The sequence below is a fragment of the Elephas maximus genome, chromosome 12, assembly GCF_024166365.1.
Source record: "Elephas maximus indicus isolate mEleMax1 chromosome 12, mEleMax1 primary haplotype, whole genome shotgun sequence".
NCBI classification, from domain to species: domain Eukaryota; kingdom Metazoa; phylum Chordata; class Mammalia; order Proboscidea; family Elephantidae; genus Elephas; species Elephas maximus.
The window spans coordinates 80333522-80356352 of NC_064830.1; the positions used below are offsets into that span (position 1 = coordinate 80333522).

General features: G+C 41.2%; 1 protein-coding gene across 2 annotated transcripts in view; it reads left to right on the forward strand.

Moving 5' to 3' along the window:
- Positions 1-534: 534 nt before the first annotated feature.
- ACSM1 (acyl-CoA synthetase medium chain family member 1) overlaps positions 535-22831 on the forward strand; it is a 61659-nt gene continuing 39362 nt past the window's right edge. For both annotated transcript variants that reach the window (XM_049904910.1, XM_049904911.1), the window contains exons 1-3: positions 535-656; positions 12792-13034; positions 21177-21387. In XM_049904910.1, coding sequence (XP_049760867.1) covers positions 12843-13034; positions 21177-21387 — 403 coding nt within the window. In that variant the 5' untranslated portion in view covers positions 535-656; positions 12792-12842. The remainder of the gene's footprint in view (positions 657-12791; positions 13035-21176; positions 21388-22831) is intronic.

Here is a 22831-nt window from a genome sequence, read left to right on the forward strand (position 1 = left end):
GGGCTCCTTATTTCTCTTAGAATACCAAATTAATACACAGATCACATTGATTCTGCCCAGCTCTGTGCTATGTGCTTTTCATGAATTATTTCCTCTAATCCCAACAAAAACTGGGAGGTAGGCATCACTAACATCACCCTCATTTTACAAATAAAGAAACTGAGGCTTAGCGAAAGGCCACCAAGATCATACAGGTGGTAAGTGGCAGTCCTGAGATTCAAACCCAGAGCCTCGAGAGCACAGACTCTTAACTATTAAGCTGTGCTGAATTTAGATTGTCATTTAAATAAAAACCTTGGGGATCAGGTTAGCCTCAGAGAAATTGTGAGGGAGCTCCATTTGACTTTATTTGTTCATCCACACCTCAAATCATGCCACAAGAATGGGAGGTGAGTTTATGTAAGTGGCCTGTGTTTTCCTAGCTTGTGGCCTGGACCGGAAGCCCTGTTTTAACTGTTTTCTACCTGTGCTCTTTGAACATCTCCTCCCCTTAATCACCAATTCCTGCCAAGTTCTTTGCTCAAGGTTCTCCCCAGTTGTGGGCAGGAGCCGTATTTTGCTGTGTGCACATCCCTGGGAAGGTTCTGATCAGAGAGAACCGAAAATACAAAGCCCCTTTTTGAACACTTATCCCAGACCTAGTCCAACGATACCAGGTAAGACGGAGGTGACTGCAGATTCTTTGGGGGGTGTGTATGTGTGCACACATGCATGTGTGTCTGCTGCAGGGCAGTTAAATATGTAGCAAGTCAGAAGGCCTGATTTCAAGTTCTGACCATGCCACTTAGAGCTGACTGATCTTGGGCAAGTCTCTTGACCTTTCTGACACTTTATTTCTTTAACTGGAAAATGAGGATGGTCATATATGGTGAGAGGAATAAATGAGAATACATGTGATGTGCCCAGAACAGTGCCTGGCAGAGAGAAAATGATCAATTTAACAGTGGGCAACTCTGAAGGTGTTAGACCATGGGAGGTCGTAGAGAGCGTGGAGGGATGTGGAGAAAGCCGGAAGGTGAACACTTGAATGAAACCTTCACTATGGTGAAGCTGGTTCACATTATGTAAAGTTTTTTTTTTTTTTTTTTCCATTAAAAAGGAGTTTTTTGTTTTTTTTTTTAAATATCTCACTGGGGGTATGAGGGGTTCAGAATTTGCAGATGGTTAAAGGGCACCTCAACATTTATTGATCTCTTACTGTGTACCAGACACCGTTGGAGGAACACGATTTATGTTCTTACCTCAGTAATCCTCATGGGAGGACAGAGGGGATTATTATTGCCGTGCCCTCAAGAGAGAAGTGAATTGTGCTCAGGACTCCCAGCTGGTAGGTGGTGGAGCCAAAGTCAAACCTGGGCTCTGTGGCTTGGACCCCTTCATAGCACATTAAGTATGTGCCTCCATAAAATAAAAGAATTTTTCTGTTCAAAGTCTTGTGAAATCAAAGCTCTGTTACAGGAATTCTTGGAGGTACTGTGAACCTTGGCATAGAGTGGTGAGCCCAACCACCCCCTCAAAGCCACAGCACCAAATTGCTTTCAAAATGCTCCTTAAAGTACTTCAAAAAAATTATTCCTTAAAAATATTTCATAGGGTGTCCTTAGACTATAAGTTCCAAGAGGATGGGGACTCTTTCAGCCTCATTAAGCACTAGATCTGCAGTACCTAAAACAATAGCTGGGAAATACCAAAAAAAAAAAAAAAAACCAAACCCAGTGCCGTCGAGTCGAATCCGACTCATAGCGACCCTATAGGACAGAGTAGAACTGCCTCATAGAGTTTCCATGGAGCGCCTGGCGGATTCGAACTGCCAACCCTTTGGTTAGCAGCTGTAGCACTTAACCACTACGCCACCAGGGTTTCCACCTGGGAAATAATAGATGTTTAATAAATACCTGATGAATGAAAAATATGTTTCTTTATTATTCAGACATTTTGTGGAGCAGGCTGGCTTTTCTCTCCCCAGCTTTCATCTCCCAGTTTCTTGAATTAGGAAAATAACGGAAGAAACTGATATTTTGTTTAGTACCTAGCATATGTTGGACATGCTAAGGGATAGATATAGATGTATATGTAAATACAGTTATTGATATAGAAATAGACATATAAACACGTAAGTATAGAGATAGGCATACCTGTTGCTGTCAAGTTGATTCCAACTCATAACAACCCTGCAGGACAGAGTAGAACTTTCCCATAGAGTTTCCACGGAGTGGCTGGTGGATTCAAACTGCCGACCCTTTGGTTAGCAGCCAAGCCCTTAACCACTGTACCACCAGGACTCCAGAGATAGGCATAAGTGTGTATATATAGAGAGAGACAGAGAAAGGTAGAATGGTAGGTATTTAGGTATAGAGACATACAGATACACAGACATACAGGTATAAAGACACATAGATATACAGACAGATAGATGGAGAGAGACCTGTCTTTTAGTCCTCTTGGTACACTGTGAGATCAGGTTCTTATATCTCAGTACAGAAGCTGGAGCTGCTGTATCCATGTTCAAGAACTTATCTACATTCTTTCTCTTTAGATTCAAACCCCAAAGGTCTTCTTTTGAGGCCTAGTTATTAAATGGGAGTCCCTGGGTGGTGCAAAGACGAAGTGCTTAACTAATAATTAAAAGGTTGGTGGTTCAAACCCACCCAGAGGCACCTCAGAAGAAAGACCTGGAAATCTGCTTCCAAAAGGTCACAGCCTTGAACATTGTATGGAGCATTTCTACTCTGGACATATGGGGTCACCATGAGTCAAATCGACTCCACGGCAATTTTTTTTTTTAATTCAATGAGAGTTTCCCTCTCATTGAATGTTAACTAATAGAAGCTCATATTTCTTGATATTCCTTCATATCTTATTTATCTGTTCTGGGTCTGTGCTAAATGCTTTACAAAGGATTTCATTCACTCATCAGCCAAATTCTAGGTGCCGCCAATACTTCCATTTTTTAAAGAGAAGTAAATTGCCCAAAATTACACTGGTGGTGAAGGAAGCGACCAGAATTTGAACCTGTGCTGTCTGACACCTAAGGTGAAGGTCTCAGCTACTACAGTCCTCCTCAGCTGGGCACTGTGCTTAGTGCTCTCATGTGACACACACTAAGTTAGGATTGCAAACACAATTATAATGTGATGCCAAAGTAATTACTTCTCTATTTGATCAAGACAGGTTAGAGAATTTCCTTTTATTTTTCTCCCTTTTGGTTTGCTCTTTAGCCAGTTATTAAGGTGTTGTTTGCACTGTTCTCGGGAGAAATAGCAAATTGGTGTTTTAAGGAAGAATCGGATGCCATTTATATGCCCTTGTGTAAAAACAGCAAACCAGTCTGGTGTTTGTGCCCAGAATTTCGGTGTTATCCCTATGGGCAGGGATATATGTGAAAATAACAACAGAGAAGGCTGATTTCTAGCAACAGTTATGTTGTTACACTTGCCCTGCCCTGCCCTCCCCTTCCTGGGATGTTGACCTATATCAGGAATTTTAAGTTCAAATGCCCACAGTATCTGCGCAGGTGTAATAAGTAGAGAAGCAGGCAGGCATGACAAAATGGGGAGCGGTAGGAACTGGGTCAAATTGGAGAACATTCCATGTAAATAAAGCAGCATTTCTCAGTTGCAGCCAGTTGATACCAGGTTGAGCTAAAGGCCCAACGTTGCCAGATCTTCGAAATTTTCAAGAGAAACCTTTAATTCACACTTTTTAATGACAACTCTCAATTTTTAAATGTTGGCAATTCAACTTTTTCCTCCAAAAACTGAGATCCAAACGGAGCATGTCTGAGGGCCAGGTCTGGTCCGTTTGATATCTTATGGTCTTTCTAGCCCAAGAGTGCTATGATAAAACAAAAGACAGCACCATTGGACTTCTGGCCAACATGGTGCCATAGACCAAAGCACCACACTGTCCCTCCACAGCAAAGACCCAAAAAACTAAGTAAAACAGAGACAAACATCAATCCTGGAACCCAAAGTGTCAAATGAAGAGACGAACTCAGCCAAATACTGGATGGAATAAGAAACTGACAGAGAACAGAGAGAAAGGAGAGATATGTGCAGAGGTCCCCTATCAGCTAACGCAACACGGATCTGCCATCTTGGACTCCTGTCAGAGATCAGTGGACAGGGAGCACAGGAAAGCAGCTTCACAGAGCTCCCAGCAGGAGTCACAGAACCCAGTAAACAGTGATACACGTTTTCCCACTCCCAATCCTCTCCTTGCTGTTCCACCTCTGTGCTTTCTGGCTGGCAGTGGTGGCTCAGCTGGCCAGGAAGTACAGCATCCATGCCACTTGGACTCCCCCTGCCCATGTCAGAGATTGGTGCACAGGGAATATGTGAAAGCAGCTTCATGAAGTTCCCAGCAGGAGACAGCACCTGGTAACCAGCAATATACACCTTCTTAATCCCCACCCTTCTACCCACCCCCTCAGCCTCATCTGCTTCTCACCAGCCACAGTCTCTTGGCTGGGAGGCAACTGCTTTGGCCCCAGACCACTGGGATTCACCCTCCCCACACTGGCCAGCTCCCTGAGTGACATTTGTCTGTTGGTACCAAACCAAAAAACCAAATCCAGTGCCATCGAGTCGATTCCAACTCATAGTGTCTGTTGGTAGTGCTGCTTTTTTCTGTTTCTTTTGGTTTCTTCCATGCCTCCCGCCACCTCCCCCCCCTTTCTCTTGAACACCTGGCTCCATGTGCATCTTTGCTTCTTCTTGAAATGCTGTGACCCGCAGCTTGATGGGGAAACCAGTCCCCCAGCCCATGACACCACGTTGGTGGGATCCTGGGGGATTTTTCTTTCTTTTTTTTTGTTTTGTTTTCCTTTGTTCTGTTTCATTTTGTTTGTTTTCTTTTTCTCTTTGCAGCTTGGGAGCCATTTCTAGCCAGGCTGCACTGCATGGATTAGGAGCCACCTCCCCAGTCTGTGCAGCTGCGTTGGTGGGATCCCTAGGGACATTTTGTTGTTCTTCTTTTTTTTTCCCCCTCTCTCTTTCCCTTTCTTTCTTCATTTCTCAGTTCTCAGCTCTCTATACTTACTTTCTTTTCCTGTCTCCTGTATATGTGGCACTATGTGACACATATACCCCCTTTAGCCAGGCGATACTGCACAGCCTGGGAGCTACCTCCCTGATCTTCACAGCTGTACCAGTGGGATGGCACCCCTGGAGTCTTTTCTTTTCTTTCCAAATTTTATCTAGTTATTTTTTTCTTTTTGCCTTTTTTTTTTTCTTTTTGTTTCTTATCTCTCCACTCCAATGGCAAGCTCCCTTAGCACTGTTTGTTTCTTGGTTTTTGGCTCCTGTTTCTCTCTTCTCTCTCCCCTCTTTCTCACATCCATATTAGCACCACACAACACAACCTCTCCCTCTTTCCTGCCTACCTGCACTGTGCACTGAACATCACACCTCTGAGCAGCACAAGCATGGCCTACAGGAGTCTGCCCAGCACTGATTCCCAGCCTGCCCTGTTGGCCCTGGTACATGCCACAAACAACCCATCCCAGCCCCTTCCCTTCAGCCGGACCTGCCCTGCCACACCATAGCTGAGCAACTGGCCCTGCCCATTGGACAAAGAAGTGAAAACTACCATGACCACAGACAAGCTAACAACAAAGAATGCACAGTCCGCCTACTCAGACAGAACGAAATAAAATAAAGAAGCAGGATGAAACAAATATATCTACAATCAATAAATGAAGAAAATAACTACTGAATGTCCTGAAGACAGCAGAAAATATCAAAACATATAAAATAAAACCAGGACAGGATGGTTTCAGTAGGCGTCCAAAATAAAACACCAGATGACTTTCCCGTAAAAGAAAAGGCACTAGAACTACCTGATAGGGAATTCAGATCTCTAATATTCAGAGCTATGCAAGAGTTGAAGCAAAAAGCACAGAAATATGAGGAAAAATAGGCAAATTAATGGAAAAGGCAGACAAAATCATGGAAAATACAGAAAAAGAAAAGGAATAATTCAGGAAAATGATACAGGAACAAAATGTCAAAATAAATTCACAACTAGGAATCATACAAAAACAACAATTAGAAATCCAAAAGATAAACAACAAATTTCAGAAAGGGACAGTGTCATAAAAGGGCTGAGGAGCACGTTTGAAATGATGGAAGACAGGATCAGTGAAATTGAAGGCAAACACTTGGATATAACTCTATTTGAGGAAAAATCAGAAAAAAGAATGAAGAAAAATGAAGAAACCCTGAGAACGATGTATGATACAATCAAAAGCAAAAATTCTCAAGTGATCAGAGTTCCAGAACAGGGAGAGAAAATGGAAAACATAGAGACGATCATTGAAGAATTGCTGACAGAAAACTTCCCTAATATCATGAAAGATGAAAAACTGACCAATCCAAGAAGCACAACAAACCCCATATAGGATAGATCCCAAAAGAAAATCACTGAAGTATATCATAATCACACTTGCTAAAACCAAAGACAAAGAAAGAATTCTGAGAGCAACTCAAGAAAAACGAAAAGTCACATACAGAGGTGAAACAATAAGACTAAGCTCTGATTACCTGCAGAAACCATTCAGGCAAGAAGGCAATGGGATGACATATATAAAACCTTGAAAGAAAAAAATTGCCAACCAAGAATAACATATCCTGCAAAACTCTCATTCAGATATGATGGTAAAATTAGGACATTTCCAGATAAACAGAAATTAAGTAAATATGTAAAAACCCAACCAAACTTACACAAATTATTAAAGGGAGTCCTTCAGTCTGAGAACAAAAAACATCAGACCACAGCCTGAATCTAGAACATAAGATTGTACCAGCCAGATATCAACCTAGGAAATGAACTCTCAAGGACTATCCAAAACAAAAAGAATTACAACAGGGCACCAGAGAGATTAATCTGTAAATGACAATATCAGAACAATAAAAGAGGGCAATAAATGGTGTAGGTATAGAACTTTCTAATGGAGAGCAAGGCAAAGCGATACCAAGAAATAATAGACTGGTTCAAACCTCGGAAGATAAGGGTAAATTTTCAAGGTAACCACAAAGAAAGTTAACAAACCTACTCATCAAACTAAAGAAGAAAAACATAAAGTCTCAATAAAAACAAAATCTACAAAAACGAAAGAAATGAAAAAGAAATCCACAAACAAAAGGAATTCAGCACAGGAGAGTACGAGGAACAAAGAAAATGCCAGGACCACAAAAAATGACTGCAAAAAACTCACACCTATCAATGATTACACTTCATGTAAATGGCCTAAATGCACCCGTAAAGAGACAGAAAGTGACAGAATGGATAAAAACACAGGATCCATAAATATGCTGTCTACCAGAGACACACCTTAGAACCAAAGACGTAAATTTATTAAAAATGAAAGGATGGAAAAAAATATATTAAGCAAATAACTACAAACAAACAAACAAACAAACCAGGAATGGCAATGTTAATCTTGGATAAAATAGGCTTTAAAATAAAATCCACCATAAAAGACAAAGAAGGGCACTATATAATGATTAAAGGGATGATCCATCATGAAGACTTAACCATAATAAACATCTACACACCCAATGACAGGGCTCCAAAATACATAAAAGAAACTTTAACAGCACTGAAAAGAGAAATTGACAGTTCCACAGTAATAGTAGGAGACTTCAATGCACTGCTCTTAGTAAAAGACAGAACATCTAGAAAGAAACTCAACAAAGATACAGAAGAGCTAAACAGCACAATCAGCCAACTTGACCTCATAGACATATATAGAACACTCCACCCATCAGCTGCAAGGTACACATCCTTCTCCAATTCACACGGAATGTTCTCCAGAATAGACCAGCTCTTAGGACACAGAGCAATCCTCAACAAAATCCAAAACATTGAAACAATACAGAGTATCTTCCATGACCACAATGCCATTGAAGTAGAAATTAACAACGCAAGCGGAAGGAAAAAAATTTTTCAATTACATGGAAACTAAACAATACCCTGCTTAAAAACCACTGGGTAATAGAAAAAATCAGAGAAGGAATAAAAAATTCCTGTAATCAAACAAAAATGAAAACACATCATACCAAAATCTTTGGGACACAGCAAAGGCAGTCCTCAGAGGTCAATTTATAGCAATAGATGCACACATCAAAAAAGAAGGGACAAAATCAAAATGTTAGCTACACAACTTGAACAAATAGAAAGAGAACAGCAAAAGAAGCCCACAGCTACTAGAAGAAAGGAAATAATAAAGATCAGAGCAGAAATAAATGAGATAGAGAAAAACAATAGAATCGACAAAACCAAAGGTTGGTTCTTTGAAAGGATCAACAAAATCAACAAACCACCAGACAAACTGAAAAAAGAAAAACAAGAGAGGACACAAATAACCCAAATAAGAAATGAAATGGGGGACACTGCAACTGACCCAACTGAAATAAATAGGATCATAACAATATTATGAAAAACTATACTCCAAAAAAATTGAAAACCTAGAGGAAATGGACAAATTTCTAGAAACACACTACATACCCAAACTAACACAAAATGATGTTGAAATTCTGAACAGACTCATAATAAGAGAACAGATTGAAAAGGTAATTAAAAAAAAAAAAAAAACTCCTAACATAAAAAAGCCCTGGCCCAGATGGCTTCACTGAAGAATTCTACCAAACATTCAAAGAGCTTATGCCAGTACTACTCAAACTATTTCAGAACACAGAAAAGGAAATGATAATTCTAAATTCATTCTATGAAGCCAACATAACCCTGATACCAAAACCAGGCAGACACCACAAAAAAAGAAAATTACAGATCAGTATATCTTGTTTTTTTTTATATCTCATGAATATAGATGCAAAAATTCTCAACAAAATTCTAGCCAGTAGAATTCAGCACCATATCAAAAAAATAATACACCACAACCAAGCAGGATTCATACCAGGTGTCATGGATTCAGTTATTCCCCCCCAAAATGTATCAGTTTGGCTGGGCCATGATTCCAGGTACTGTGTGATTTTCCTATATGTTGTAAATCCTGCCCCTATGATGCCGAGGGAAGATGGGCAGCAATTGTGTTAGTGAGACAGGACTCAATCTACAAGACTGGATTGTGTCTTGAGGAAGTCTCTTGAGATATAAAAGGAAGAAGCAAGCACAGAGACAGGGGGACCTCGTACCACCAAGAAAGCAGTGGCAGGAGCACAGTGCGTGACCCCAAAGACAGAATGAAATGTTGGCTGGTTCTGTGCTGTCTTTATGATCATTGGTGTGCTCAAGCCTTTTGTTTTGAGTACCTTCCCACCTAGGGGGCTGGTTTTCCAACACTATATCAGAAAATATTCTGTTGTGGTCCTGTCATAAATTGAATTATGTCCCCCCCAAAAATGTGTGTATTAACTTGATAGGCCATGATTCCCAGTATTGTGTGGTTGTCGACCATTTTGTGATTGTAATTTTATGTTGAAAGGATTACAGTGAGATTGTAATACCACCCTTACTCAGGTCACCTCCCTGATCCACTGACTGCTCTGACAAGGATCACAATAGAGGGTCCTGATCAGGGCTGGTGAAAAATATAGAACAAAATTCTAACTCAGAAAGAAAGACCAGACTTGCTGGCCTGACAGAGACTGGAGAAACCCTGAGAGTATGGTCCCTGGACACCTTTTTAGCTCAGTTATGACATCACTCCTGAGGTTCACCCTTCAGCCAAAGATTGGACAGGCCCATAAAATCAAATGAAACTAAAGGGGTACACCAGCCCAGGCGCAAGGACTAGAAGGCAGGAGGGGACAGGAAAGCTGGTAACAGGGAACTCGAAGTGGAGAAGGGCGAATGTTGACGTGTTGTGGGGTTGTTAACCAATGTCATAAAACAATAAGTGTACAAACTGTTTAATGAGAAACTAGTTTGTTCTGTACACCTTCATCTAAAATACAGTTAAAAAAAGGGCCAGACAATAAAAAAAAAAAAAAGCCAGCACCACTGATTGACAGGTACTAAAGAGGAAGGGGACATACTTTAGTTCATCTGGCCCAAGGCTTGGTGCTGACAAGCCATCTCTAAGAGAAGAGCTTTTCCTATGTCACCGCTTTCTGCAGATAGTAACCCAAGGTGTATTTAGCAGTGACTCTCCTATCTTTTTTTTTTCTCCTATCAGGAATACATAGCAGGGTTCTGGGAGTAGCAACCAAAATTTAACTGGGGTTAGGTTTTGGTACAAGCAGTTTGCAATCACCCAGTAACCTAAAGGTTGGTGGTTTGAACCCACCCAGTTGTGTTGCAGAAGAAAGACCTGGCAATTGGCATCCATAAAGATTATAGTCGAGGAAACCCTACTGATCAGCTCTAGTCTGTAACACATGAGGTCACCATGAATCAGAATTGACTAGGGCAAAGGGTTTGTTTGTTTGTTTTGTTGTTGCTGTTGTTTGGTTGGTTAGGGTTTTATAAGTATAAACCAGGGCTTCCAACCAGTTCATTCTGGTTCAAGTCCCTGATGAGAATTTGCATGTCTAACAAGTTCCCCTCCCAAAAAAGAAAAAACCAAACCCACTGCCGTCGAGTTGATTCCGACTCATAGTGACCCTACCGGACAGAGTAGAACTGCCCCCACAGAGTTTCCAAGGAGCGCCTGGCAGATTCGAACTGCTGACCTCTTGGTTAGCAGACATAGCACTTAACCACTATGCCACCAGGGTTTCCAACAAGTTTCTAGACAATGCTAATGCTGCTGGTTAGGGACGAATTCTTAGAACCACTAGTAGAGCAGTGGTTCTCAAAATTTATTATATGTAAGAATCACCTGGGGATCTTGTTAAACTGTAGATTCCAATTCAGTACATCAGGGGTGGAAATGCACATTCTCAGCAGGGGTTCTAACTGGAAGCCCTGGTACAAACTTCTTCAATGTAAATTGAGTCACATTTTATAGGCTCATTCTATGGGTCTTTTTGTCAAACAGTATCATCTTATTGTTGGAACTGAGAGGAACTTGTTTGTGGTGACAAAGTGCTTCCATCTCCAAGCTGTGTGCAAAATGATTTATTTCAGTCAACATTTTTATGGAATAAAATGGATAGTTCTAGCTTAATTTTCAAAATCAAACTTGAAGAAAGACCCTAATAAATGAGGGTCCTGTCTTATGTTGGGTGTATTTACCAGTATCTGGGGTGGCAAAAAGTTTCCATTTCATGTGTCAACTCTGATGGATTGGTAATGGTTGCCTAGAATACTGGCCTGGGAAAGACCCCAAAACCACATCCCAGTCCTACAGGGAAGGTGCTGTGTCTGCCCTGAGTACAAAAAAAAAAGAAAAAAAGCCCTACGCCATTGAGCTGATTCCAACACATAGTGACCCTATACCACGCAGTAGAACAGCTCCATAGGGTTTCCAAAGCTGTAATCTTTACAGAAGCAGACTGCCACATCTTTCTCCCACTGAGCACCTGATGGATTTGAACCACCAACCTTTCAGTTAGCAGCCAAGTGCTTAACCACTGTGCCACCAGGGCTCCTCTATCTTGAATAAACCAAAACAAAAAACAAACCTGTTGCCATCAATTCTGGCTCATAAGGACCCTATAGGTCAGAGTAGAACTACCCCATGGGGTTTCCAAGGCACGACTGTGGATTCAAACTGCCAAACTTTTAGTTAGCAGCTGAGCTCTTAACCACTATGCCACCAGGGTTTCCCTGTCCTAAGTAGGAAGGTGTATATTTATTAGTGCATTTATAGTCTCAAGGTGACAGTACCCAATCTCAGGCAAAGGAGAAATATGGGCTTGCAGAATATAAAGGAAGGTATTATGACTAGTGGGGCAGGGATGCAGTTGGCTTCAGGAACAATATGAGCTAGGGGCTTGAATGCCTGCAGGGTTCTCTCTGGCCCTCATCTCTATTTCTTTCTGCACATCAGCTTCATTCTCTCCTGCATACTTTGTCCACATGACAGTTCCCAAAATGTGCATTTTATGGCTTCCACCAGAAAGAGGCTGCCTTATACACCCTTTAGTACTGAACACAAAAATTTTGGAGAAGGATTATGACCCCTACCCCCCCACCCCACCCCCCGCTCCCAGCTTGGGCTCAAAAATCCTGGGGAATGACTATTTGATCCAGCCCGATGCTCAACCCTGGACTAATCAACTTTGGTCCAGGGATGGGATCATCTAAAAATATGGCCACTTCCAAGGGAACCACATGATTGCACTTGGGGAAAGAGAACTCTCCAGAGTAAGGGGAATATGGGTAAGGACATTCAAAATGTTAAGTTCCTAACATAAGGGGATGGCCACATGCCTGTCTTCCAGAACTTAAATCCTAGGTGGTTCGGGGAAGGAGAAGACCCCCCAAGAATGTGTGCCCACCTCATCTGATAGCTGAAGCCCCTCGCCAGCATTCCTGCCTGTGGTTTCGCATCTGGGGAGATAAGAACGAAGTTCACTTCAGTGAGGGTACTCTGGGCTACACCACCACCAGCTGCCACTGAGTCGATTCAGACTCATGATAACCCTATGTGTGTCGGAATGTAATTGTGCTCTGTAAGGTTTTCAGTGGCTCATTTTTGGGGAGTAACTTGCCAGGCCTTTCTTCTGAGCTGCCTCTGGGTGGACTTGAACCTCCAACCTTTCGATTAGGAGCTGAGCACATTAACCAGTTGCACTCCCATTCCCACCTAAATCAATATGCTGTGTCCTCCAAATTCGGATGCTGAAAGAAACTTATAACTCTGGCAATTAACCAGGAGTATGCATTCATTTTGTGGAGCTAATTCCTGCTGCACGACCAACCTTTAGCCATCTCTTTCCAAGGCAGGTGGTGACCTGAGAATTCTGTTCCTGTTTCCTGAGGACTGCCCCACAATGCAGTGGCTAATGAGGTTTCGGGTTGTCTGGGCCATCCACAAATCCTGCCACAGCTTCCACCCTGCCCCTCAGCACCTGCGCTGCCAGTCTGTGTCAGGACCTGAAGCCCCAAAATGGGATGACTACGATACACCTGAGGAATTTAACTTTGCGGGGGATGTGCTGGACTACTGGACTCAAATGGAGAAGGTGAGGGGTTATCCTTTTTGGGGTGAGGAATACAAATGGCCTCAGTGGTCTTATCTTCTTCCTACTAGGCAGACGAGAACTGAACCAAGGACAGCTTCTGCCTCAGTTTACCAGTATTATGGAAGAAGCTTCTACTTTGGGGTTCAATTCCCAGCCTGGCCGCTTCCTCACTTCTCTGACCCTCAGTGCTTTCATCTGTAAAACAGGGATGATATAGGGTTCTTACGCAGTCTCATGTAATGAACAAGATATAGGTGAAAACATCTGGTACACAGAGGGTGCTCCATAATTGTTGGCAATGCAAAGTTCTAATCACAAGGTTAGCACAAGTTCATGTTAGTACCATTAGTCTCACTTTCAACTAGTGGTATTTTAAGTTTAACAGGAACTTGGGCTTGGTGTCAGGACATACCCAGAAGGAGGACATGGATGTGTACATAAGCATTTGACATGTTTGCCTAAGTCATGTTATCCACCTTCCTATGAGGGTGGCAGGTCTAACTGGAGTCATCCCTACCCTACTTGAGTGTGGCTTGATGGTATATCCCAAGAAACCGGTTCTTGTGGCCTCTAGAGGTTTCCTTGTCTCTGAAGAAAAATTCAAGTGATTATATTTTCCCAGGAGGCAGACCAAGACAGATGCAGTGGTGACACTAGGAGTTGGAATAGACATTAGGTGGTGTTTCCAGCCACTAAATCCCAGTTGCCAATGTCCACAGTGTGAACATCCTTGGACAGAGGAGGTAATTCACCTGAGATAGAGTCAAAGTACCCCCCCAAAAACAAAACCCACTGCCAGCGAGTCGATTCTGACTCATAGTGACCCTACAGGATAGAGTGGAACTGCCCCATAGGGTTTCTAAGGCTGTAAATCTTTACGGAAGCAGACTGCCACATCTTTCTCCCACAGAATGGCTGGTGAGTTTGAACAGCTAACCTTTCAGTTAGCAGCAAAGAGCTTAACCACTATGTCACCTGGGTTCCTATCACATAGTGAATAGTAAATTTGAGATTTGAGGCCAGAATGTCTGCCTCCGAAGCATAAACTTATTTCGTGGTGACAATCGTTGTAGTTGTTATTTGCCGTCAATTCCAACTCATGGTGACCCCATGTTTGTCAGAGTAGAACTAGGCTCCTTAAAGTTTCCAGTGACCTATTTTTTGAAAGTAGACCACTAGGCCTTTCTTCTGAGGAGCCTCTGGGTGGACTCAAACCTCTAACCTTTTGGTTAGCAGCTGAGCATATTAACCATTTGCACCACCCAGGAACTCCACATATACAAACATGCACATATATACATATAAATCTAAGATAAGCTACACTACTTTGTTCCTACCATCTGATTAGGATCATGATTGTACAAACATGGAAAAAAATTTTCTTGATGAACACACAACAAAAACTTGTCCATGTTGACCTTTGGAGAGTGAAAATGCAATAAGGAATGTGAAGGATATTTCTCTGCTTACTTCATAAGCTTCTTCATTGCCTGAAATTTTACTCTGAACATGTTTTCCTCTGAAAATTAAAAAAAGTCTTTTAAAGAAAAAATGGTCATTTTAGAAAACTTCGTGACACCAAGAAAATAAAAATTGATAATAATTTTTTAAAAAGCTGTTGTTGTTAGGTGCCATTGAGTTGGTTCCAACTGATAGCAACCCTATGTGCAACAGAACGAACCACTGCCCACTCCTGCGCCATCCTCACAATTGCTGTTACGCTTGAGCCCATTGTTGCAGCCACTGTGTCAATCTATCTCATTGAGCGTCCTCCTCTTTGTCACTGGCCCTCTACTTTACCAAGCATGATGTCCTTCTCCAGGGACTGATCCCTCCTGATAATACATCTAAAGCATGTGAGATGTAGTCTCACCACCCTTGCTTCTAAGGAGCACTCTGGTTGTACTTCTTTCAAGACAGACTTGTTTGTTTTTTTGGCAGTCCATGGTATGTTCAATATTCTTCTCCAACACTGCAATTCAAAGGCATCAATTCTTCTTTGGTCTTCCTTATTCATTGTCCAGCTTTCACATGCATATGAGGTAACTGAAAACACCATGGCTTGGGTCAGGCGCACCTTAGTCCTCAAGGTGACATCTTTGCTTTTTAACACTTTGAAGAGGTCTTTTGCAGCCAGTTTGCCCAATGCAATGGGTCATTTGATTTGTTCACTGATGCTTCCCTGGGTGTTGATTGTGGACCCAAGTAAAATGAAATCCTTCACAGCCTCAATCCAATCTTTTCTCCGTTCATCATGATGTTGCTTATTGGTCCAGTTGTAAGGATTTTTGTTTTGTGTAATCCATACTGAAGGCTGTGGTCTTTGATCTTCATCAGTGAGTACTTCAAGTCCTCTTCACTTTCACCAAGCAAGATTGTGTCATCTGCATATCACAGGTTGTTAATGACTCTTCCTCCAATCCTGATGCCACATTCTTCTTCATGTAGTCCAGCTTCTCAGATTATTTGCCAGCATACAGATTTAATAAGTATGGTCAAAGGGTACAACCCTGGTCAACATCTTTTCTGATGTTAAACCATGTAGTATCCCCTTTTTCTGTTTGAACAGCTGCCTCTTCATCTATGTACAGGTTCCTCATGAGCACAATTAAGTACTCTGGGATTCCCATTCTTCGTGATGGTATCCATAATTTGTTAAATCACAGCCGAATGCCTTTGGATAGTCAAAAAAAGAAAAAAAAAACACAGATAAACATCTTTCTGGTATTCTCTGCTTTCAGCCAGGATCCATCTGACATCAGCAACGATATCCTTAGTTCCACATCTTCTTCTAAATTTGGCTTGAACTTCTGGCAGTTCCCTGTCCATGTACTGCTGCAGCCACTTTTGAATGATCTTCAGCAAAATTTTACTTACCTGTGATATTAATGATATTATTCGATAATTTCCTCATTTGGTGGGATGACCTTTCTTTGGGAATAGGCATAAATATGGATCTCTTCCAGTTGTTTGGCCAGGTAGCTACCTTCCAGATTTCCTAGCATAGATGAGTGAGCTCTTCAAGCGCTGCATCCATTCATTGAAACATCTCAATTGATATTCCGTCAATTCCTGGAGACTTGTTTTTCACCAATGCCTTCAGTGCAGCTTGGGCCTCTTCCTTCAGTACCATCAGTTCCTGATCATATGCTATCTCCTGAAATGGCTGAATGTCAATCAATTCTTTTTGGTGCAGTGACTTTGTATTCCTTCCATCTTCTTTTGATGCTTCCTGCGTCATTCAAAATTTTCCCCATAGAATCCTTTAATATTACAACTTGAGGCTTGAATTTTTTTTTTTTTTTTTTTCAGTTCTTTCAGCTTAAGAAATGCCAAGCATGTTCTTCCCTTTTGGTTTTCTAAATCCAGGTCTTTACACGTGTCATTATATTTTACTTTGTCTTCTTGAGCCACCCTTTGAAATCTTTGATTCAGCTCTTTTACTTCATCATTTTTTCCTTTTGCTTTAGCTACTCAACATTCAAAAGCAAATTTCAGAGAATCTTCTGACATCCAATTTGATCTTTTCTTCTCTCCTGTCTTTTTAATGACCTCTTGCTTTCTTCATATATGATGTCCTTGATGTCATTCCACAACTTATCTGGTCTTTAGTCATTAGTGTTCACTGTGTCAAATCTATTCTTGAGATAGTCTGTAAATTCAGGTGGGATATACTCAAAATCATACTTTGGTACATGTATATATGTCTATCTTGTTTACTAATGTGTTCTTGTGGCCTAAGAACAGTGCCTAATGCATAATGAGACCTTAATATCTATTGAATAAATAATATTACTATATAAATTTAGGTTATTGTATGAATATGATTTTACTTTCTTTAACCTAATATTATATTGTGAACATTTCTTATTGCAAAAGAATATCTGTGAAGGTTTTATTGGTTTTATTATATAGAAGTATCTTAAATTTTTTTAAATTGTGCTTTAAGTGAAAGTTTACAGCTCAAGTTAGTTTCTCATACAAAAATTTATACACATATTGTTTATGTGACCCTAGTTGCAATCCCTATAATGTGACAGCACACTCCCCCTTTCTATGCTGGTTTCCCATGTCCATCCAACCAGCTCTTATCCCTTTCTGACTTTTCATCCTGCCTCTGGACAGGAGCTGCCCATTTAGTCTCGTGTATCTACTTGAATTAAGAAGCACACTCTTCACGAGCATTATTTTATGTTTTATAGTTCAGTCTAACCTTTGTCTGAAGAATTGGCTTCCAGAATAATTTTAGTTCTGGATTAATAGAGAGTCCAAAGGCCATGTCTTCTGGGGTTCCTCTAGTCTCAGTCAGACCATTAAGTCTGGTCTTTTTACGTGAATTTGAGTTCTGCAACACACTTTTCTCCTGCTCCGTCAGGGATTTTCTGTTGTGTTCCCTGTCAGGGCTGTCATTGGTTGTAGCCGGGGACCATATAGTTCTTCTGGTCTCAGGCTGATGGAGTCTCTGGTTTATGTGGCCCTTTTGTCTCTTGGGCTGATATTTTCCTTGTGTCTTTGGTCTTCTTTATTCTCCTTTGCTCCCGGTGGGTTGGGACCAACTGACGTATCTTAGATGGTCATCCACCAAAGTGGGATGCAGAACATTTTCTTAATCAACTTTGTTATGCCAATTGACCTAGATATTCCCCGAAACCATGGTCCCCAGACTCTCACCCCTGCTACTCTGTCCCTCAAAGTGTTTGGTTGTGTTCAGGAAACGTCTCACCTTTTGGTTTAGTACAGTTGTGCTGACATCCCCTGTATTGTGTGTTGTCCTTCCCTTCACCTAAGATAATTCTTGCCTACTAGCTAGTTCCAATCACCAATAAAAGTCTTCAATTTCTTCATCTTTGGCCTTAGTGGTTGGTGTGTAAGAAGAAGAATTGGTAGTTGGAAAATATGGCCTTGGTGATAGAAACGATGCTGGAGATCACATTATTCAATTTTGCAAGACCAACGACTTCTTCATTGCAAATACTTTTTATCAACAACATAAACGGCAGCTTTTTTATACACATGGACCTCACCAGATGGAATACACAGGAATCAAATCGACTACATCTGTGGAAAGAGACAATGGAAAAGCTCAATATCATCAGTCAGAACAAGGCCGGGGACTGACTGCGCATCAGCCCATCAATTTCTCATATGCAAATTCAAGTTGAAACTGAAGAAAATTAGAACAAGTCAAAATACGACCTTGAGTATATCCCACCTGAATTGAGACACCATCTCAAGAACAGATTTGACACAGTGTACACTAATGACTAAAGACCAGACAAACTGTGGAAGGACATCACACATGAAGAAAGCAAGGTCATTAAAAAGACAGGAGAGAAAGAAAAGACCAAAATGGATGTCAGAAGAGACTATGAAACCTGCTCTTGAACGTCAAGAAGCTAAAGTAAAAGGAAAAAATGATGAAGTAAAAGAGCTGAACTGAAAATTTCAATGGGTGACTTGAGAAGAGAAGGTAAAGTATATGATCACATGTGCAAAGACCTGGAAATAAAAAACCAAAAGGGAGGAACACATGCAACATTTCTCAAGCTAAAAGAACTGAAGAAAAAAATCAAGCCTCCAGTTGCAATACCGAGGGATTCTACGGGAAAAATATTGAACAACGCAGGAAGCATCAAAAGAAGATGGAAGGAATACAGAGTCACTATACCAAAAAGAATTAGTCAAAGTTCAACCATTTTAGGAGGTAACATATCATCAGGAACTGATGGTACTGAAGGAAGAAGTCCAAGCTACACTGAAGGCATTGGTGAAAAACAAGGCTCTGGGAATTGATGGAATACCAATTGAGATGTTTCAACAAACGGATGCAGTGCTGGAAGCACTCACTCATCTATGCCAGAAAATCTGGAAGACAGTTGTCTGGCCAAATGAACAGAAGAGATCCATATTTATGCCTATTCCCAAGAAAGGTGATCCAAATGAATGCAGAAATTATCGAACGATATCAATGATATCACATGCAAGCAAAATTTTGCTGAAGGTCATTCAAAAGCGGCTGCAGCAGTACATGGACAGGGAACTGCCAGAAGTTCAAGCCAGATTTAGAAGAGGATTTGGAACCCGGGATATCATTGCTGATGTCAGATGGATCCTGGCTGAAAGCAGAGAATACCAGAAAGATGTTTATCTGTGTTTTTTTTTCTTTTTTGACTATGCAAAGGTATTCGGCTGTGATTTAACAAATTATGGATACCATCACGAAGAATGGGAATCCCAGAGTACTTAATTGTGCTCATGAGGAACCTGTACATAGATGAAGAGGCAGCTGTTCAAACAGAAAAAGGGGATACTACATGGTTTAACATCAGAAAAGATGTTGACCAGGGTTGTACCCTTTGACCATACTTATTAAATCTGTATGCTGGCAAATAATCTGAGAAGCTGGACTACATGAAGAAGAATGTGGCATCAGGATTGGAGGAAGAGTCATTAACAACCTGTGATATGCAGATGACACAATCTTGCTTGGTGAAAGTGAAGAGGACTTGAAGTACTCACTGATGAAGATCAAAGACCACAGCCTTCACTATGGATTACACAAAACAAAAATCCTTACAGCTGGACCAATAAGTAACATCATGATGAATGGAGAAAAGAGTGGATTGAGGCTGTGAAGGATTTCATTTTACTTGGGTCCACAATCAACACCCAGGGAAGCATCAGTGAACAAATCAAATGACCCATTGCATTGGGCAAACTGGCTGCAAAAGACCTCTTCAAAGTGTTAAAAAGCAAAGATGTCACCTTGAGGACTAAGGTGCGCCTGACCCAAGCCATGGTGTTTTCAGTTACCTCATATGCATGTGAAAGCTGGACAATGAATAAGGAAGACCATAGAAGAATTGATGCCTTTGAATTGTAGTGTTGGAGAAGAATATTGAACATACCATGGACTGCCAAAAAAAACGAACAAATCTGTCCTGGAAAAACTACAGCCAGAGTGCTCCTTGGAAGCAAGGATGGCAAGACTGTGTCTCACACGCTTTGGATATATTGTCAGGAGGTATCAGTCCCTGGAGAAGGCATCATGCTTGGTAAAGCAGAAGGTCAGCCAAAAAGAGGAGGACCCTCAGTGAGACAGACTGACACGGTGGTTGCAACAATGGGCTCAAGCATAGCAACAATTTTGAGGATGGAGCAAGACCCAGCAGTGTTTCATTCTGTTGTACATAGGGTTGGTATTAGTCAGAACTGACTTGACAGTACCTAACAACAACAACAACAACCTAGTTAGTGAATTCCCCTCTCCTCCCTCTCCAGCGTCTTAACCATTAAAGAGTGTTTTCTTCTGTGTTTAAACCTTTTCTTGAGTTCTTATAATAGTGGCCTCATACAATATTCGTCCTTTTGTGACTAATTTCACTCAGCATAATGCCTTCCAGATTCATCCAGGTTGTGAGATGTTTCACGGATTCTCATTGTTCTTTATTGTTGTGTAATATTCCATTGTGCAAATATACCATAATTTGTTTATCCATTCATCCTAGGTTGTTTCCATCTTTTTGCTATTATGAACACTGCTGCAATGAACATGGGTGTGCATATATCTAGTCATGTGATGGTTCTTATTTCTCTAGGATATATTCCAAGGAGTGGGATTACTGGATCATAGAGAAGTACCTTAATTTTTAAAACTAATTCCCTATAGTTGAGAAATTAAGTTATGTTCTTTTTATCTTATTTTATTGCGATAATAATAATATTTCCTGAGGGCCTACTATATTCCAGGCATTGTTACAAGCACTTTACTCATTTAATTAACTCATTTACACTTTATTGTCCTATGGATAGTATTATTGTCCCCATTTCATACATGAGAAAACTGAGGCACAGAGAGGTGCCTCCTAACCATATGGGACTAAGATAGATCCTTTGAAGAATGGAGTTGCAAATCTTCAATAGGTGATGTGAAGATTATTTATGGTCTTATGGGGATGGGGACGGGACAGCTACAGTAGGCCAGAAGTTGGCTGAATTCCATCCCACTCCCAACTTTTCTTGGCTCTATAAGTAGCCCTTGAGCTATGTCCACGCTAGAATGTGACTATGGTAGTAGATTGGCAAAATAAGTGCCTTTTCCCTTGAAGGAGGAAGTAACATGCTGTGTATGATCTTCACCAGGAGGGAAAGAGACGTCCAAGCCCAGCCCTGTGGTGGGTGAACAGCAAAGGGGATGAAGTAAAGTGGACCTTCACAGAGATGACGGACCTAACCCGCCGCGTAGCTAACGTCTTCTCACAGACCTGTGGCCTGCAGCAGGGAGATCGTGTGGCCTTGGTTCTGCCTCGAGTGCCTGAGTGGTGGCTGGTGACTGTGGGGTGCATCCGAACAGGTAAGTGCCTCAAGGGGACCCCAATGGACCTCAGAGCTAGCCTAGGGTTCTAACTCCAACTCCTCATACTGGGACTACAGAACAAACCTCCCTGCCTCTGAGAATTAGCAGACCAAATTGGGGAGAAAACACTTTCTCTTCCTCTACCTCATTCTTCACCACCAACCAGAAAATCCAAACCCATTGCTTTCAAGACGATTCCAACTCATAGCGACCCTATAGGACAGAGTAGAACTGCCCCATAGGGTTTCCAAGGAGTGGCTGGTGGGTTCAAACTGCTGACCTTTTGGTTAGCAGCCAAAGCTCTTAACCACTATGCCACAAGGGCTCCTTCTTTACCACAGTCTTTCTCTTTTTCATATGGCCTCATAAATTCTCTTATTCTTTCTCACTCACTCTCTCCTCACACTCACACACTCTCAAACACAACCTCATACACTCACTCTCTCTCTCTTACATCCTTCATTTGCACACTCTCAGACATTTTCACTTTTTTTTAATTCATCAATTTTTAAGTTTGCCACAATCTTTCCCTCTCTGTCTCTCTCCTTCTCTCTCTCCTCTCTTCTCTTTCCCTCTCTCCTTCCTCTCTCTGTCTCTCCCTCTCTCTCTCTCCCTTTTTCTCTGAGTCCTTTGAGAATCAGTTATAGACATTGTGACGCCTCACCCAGAAACACTGGAATATGCATCTGCTAAGAGAAAAAAAAAAAAATTTTTTTTTTTTTTTTAAGAGCAAAGGTATTTCCTTCCCATAACCACAAGGCAGTTATCACACGAGAACTCTGGCATTGATACAATACAGATATGTGATATACACACAGAGTCAAAATTCCTCAATTGTCCTGATAATGCCCTTTATAGCTACTTTTTGTCTTTAAACCCAAAATCCAATCTAGGATCATGCATGGCATTTAGTTGACATGTCTCCTTAGTCTCCCCAGCTTTTTCTGCATGACAATGACATTGTTTAAGAGTAATAAACATTCACTCCATTAAAGTAAAGCAAGGAGATTTTATTGTAGGTTCGATAACAGTCTGGAATAGGGAAAACATCTAATTTTACAGAGCGAATAAACACTTCCAAAATGGAGAAGCTGCAGAGACCTTTTAAAGGGTGAGAACAAACGACTTGAGCTGTACTATTCTGATTGGACATTACAAACTTAGATTTATGCAAGTCAGATTACTAGAAGTGATGCTAGGAGGGAGAAGGTTGAAGGACATTTCACTCTTAGAAACAGCTTGCTCAATATGTGTATTAATGAGAAACTAGTTTTCCCATAAACCTTCATCTAAAGTACAATTGAAAAAAGGGGGGGAATGCAGAACAGAATTTCAAATTTTCAGGGAATCCAGATATTCTAGAGCCATTGAGGCTGGATGAACCCCCAAAACTATTGTCCTGAGATAATCTTTAAAATTTAAACTAAAAATATCCTCTAAA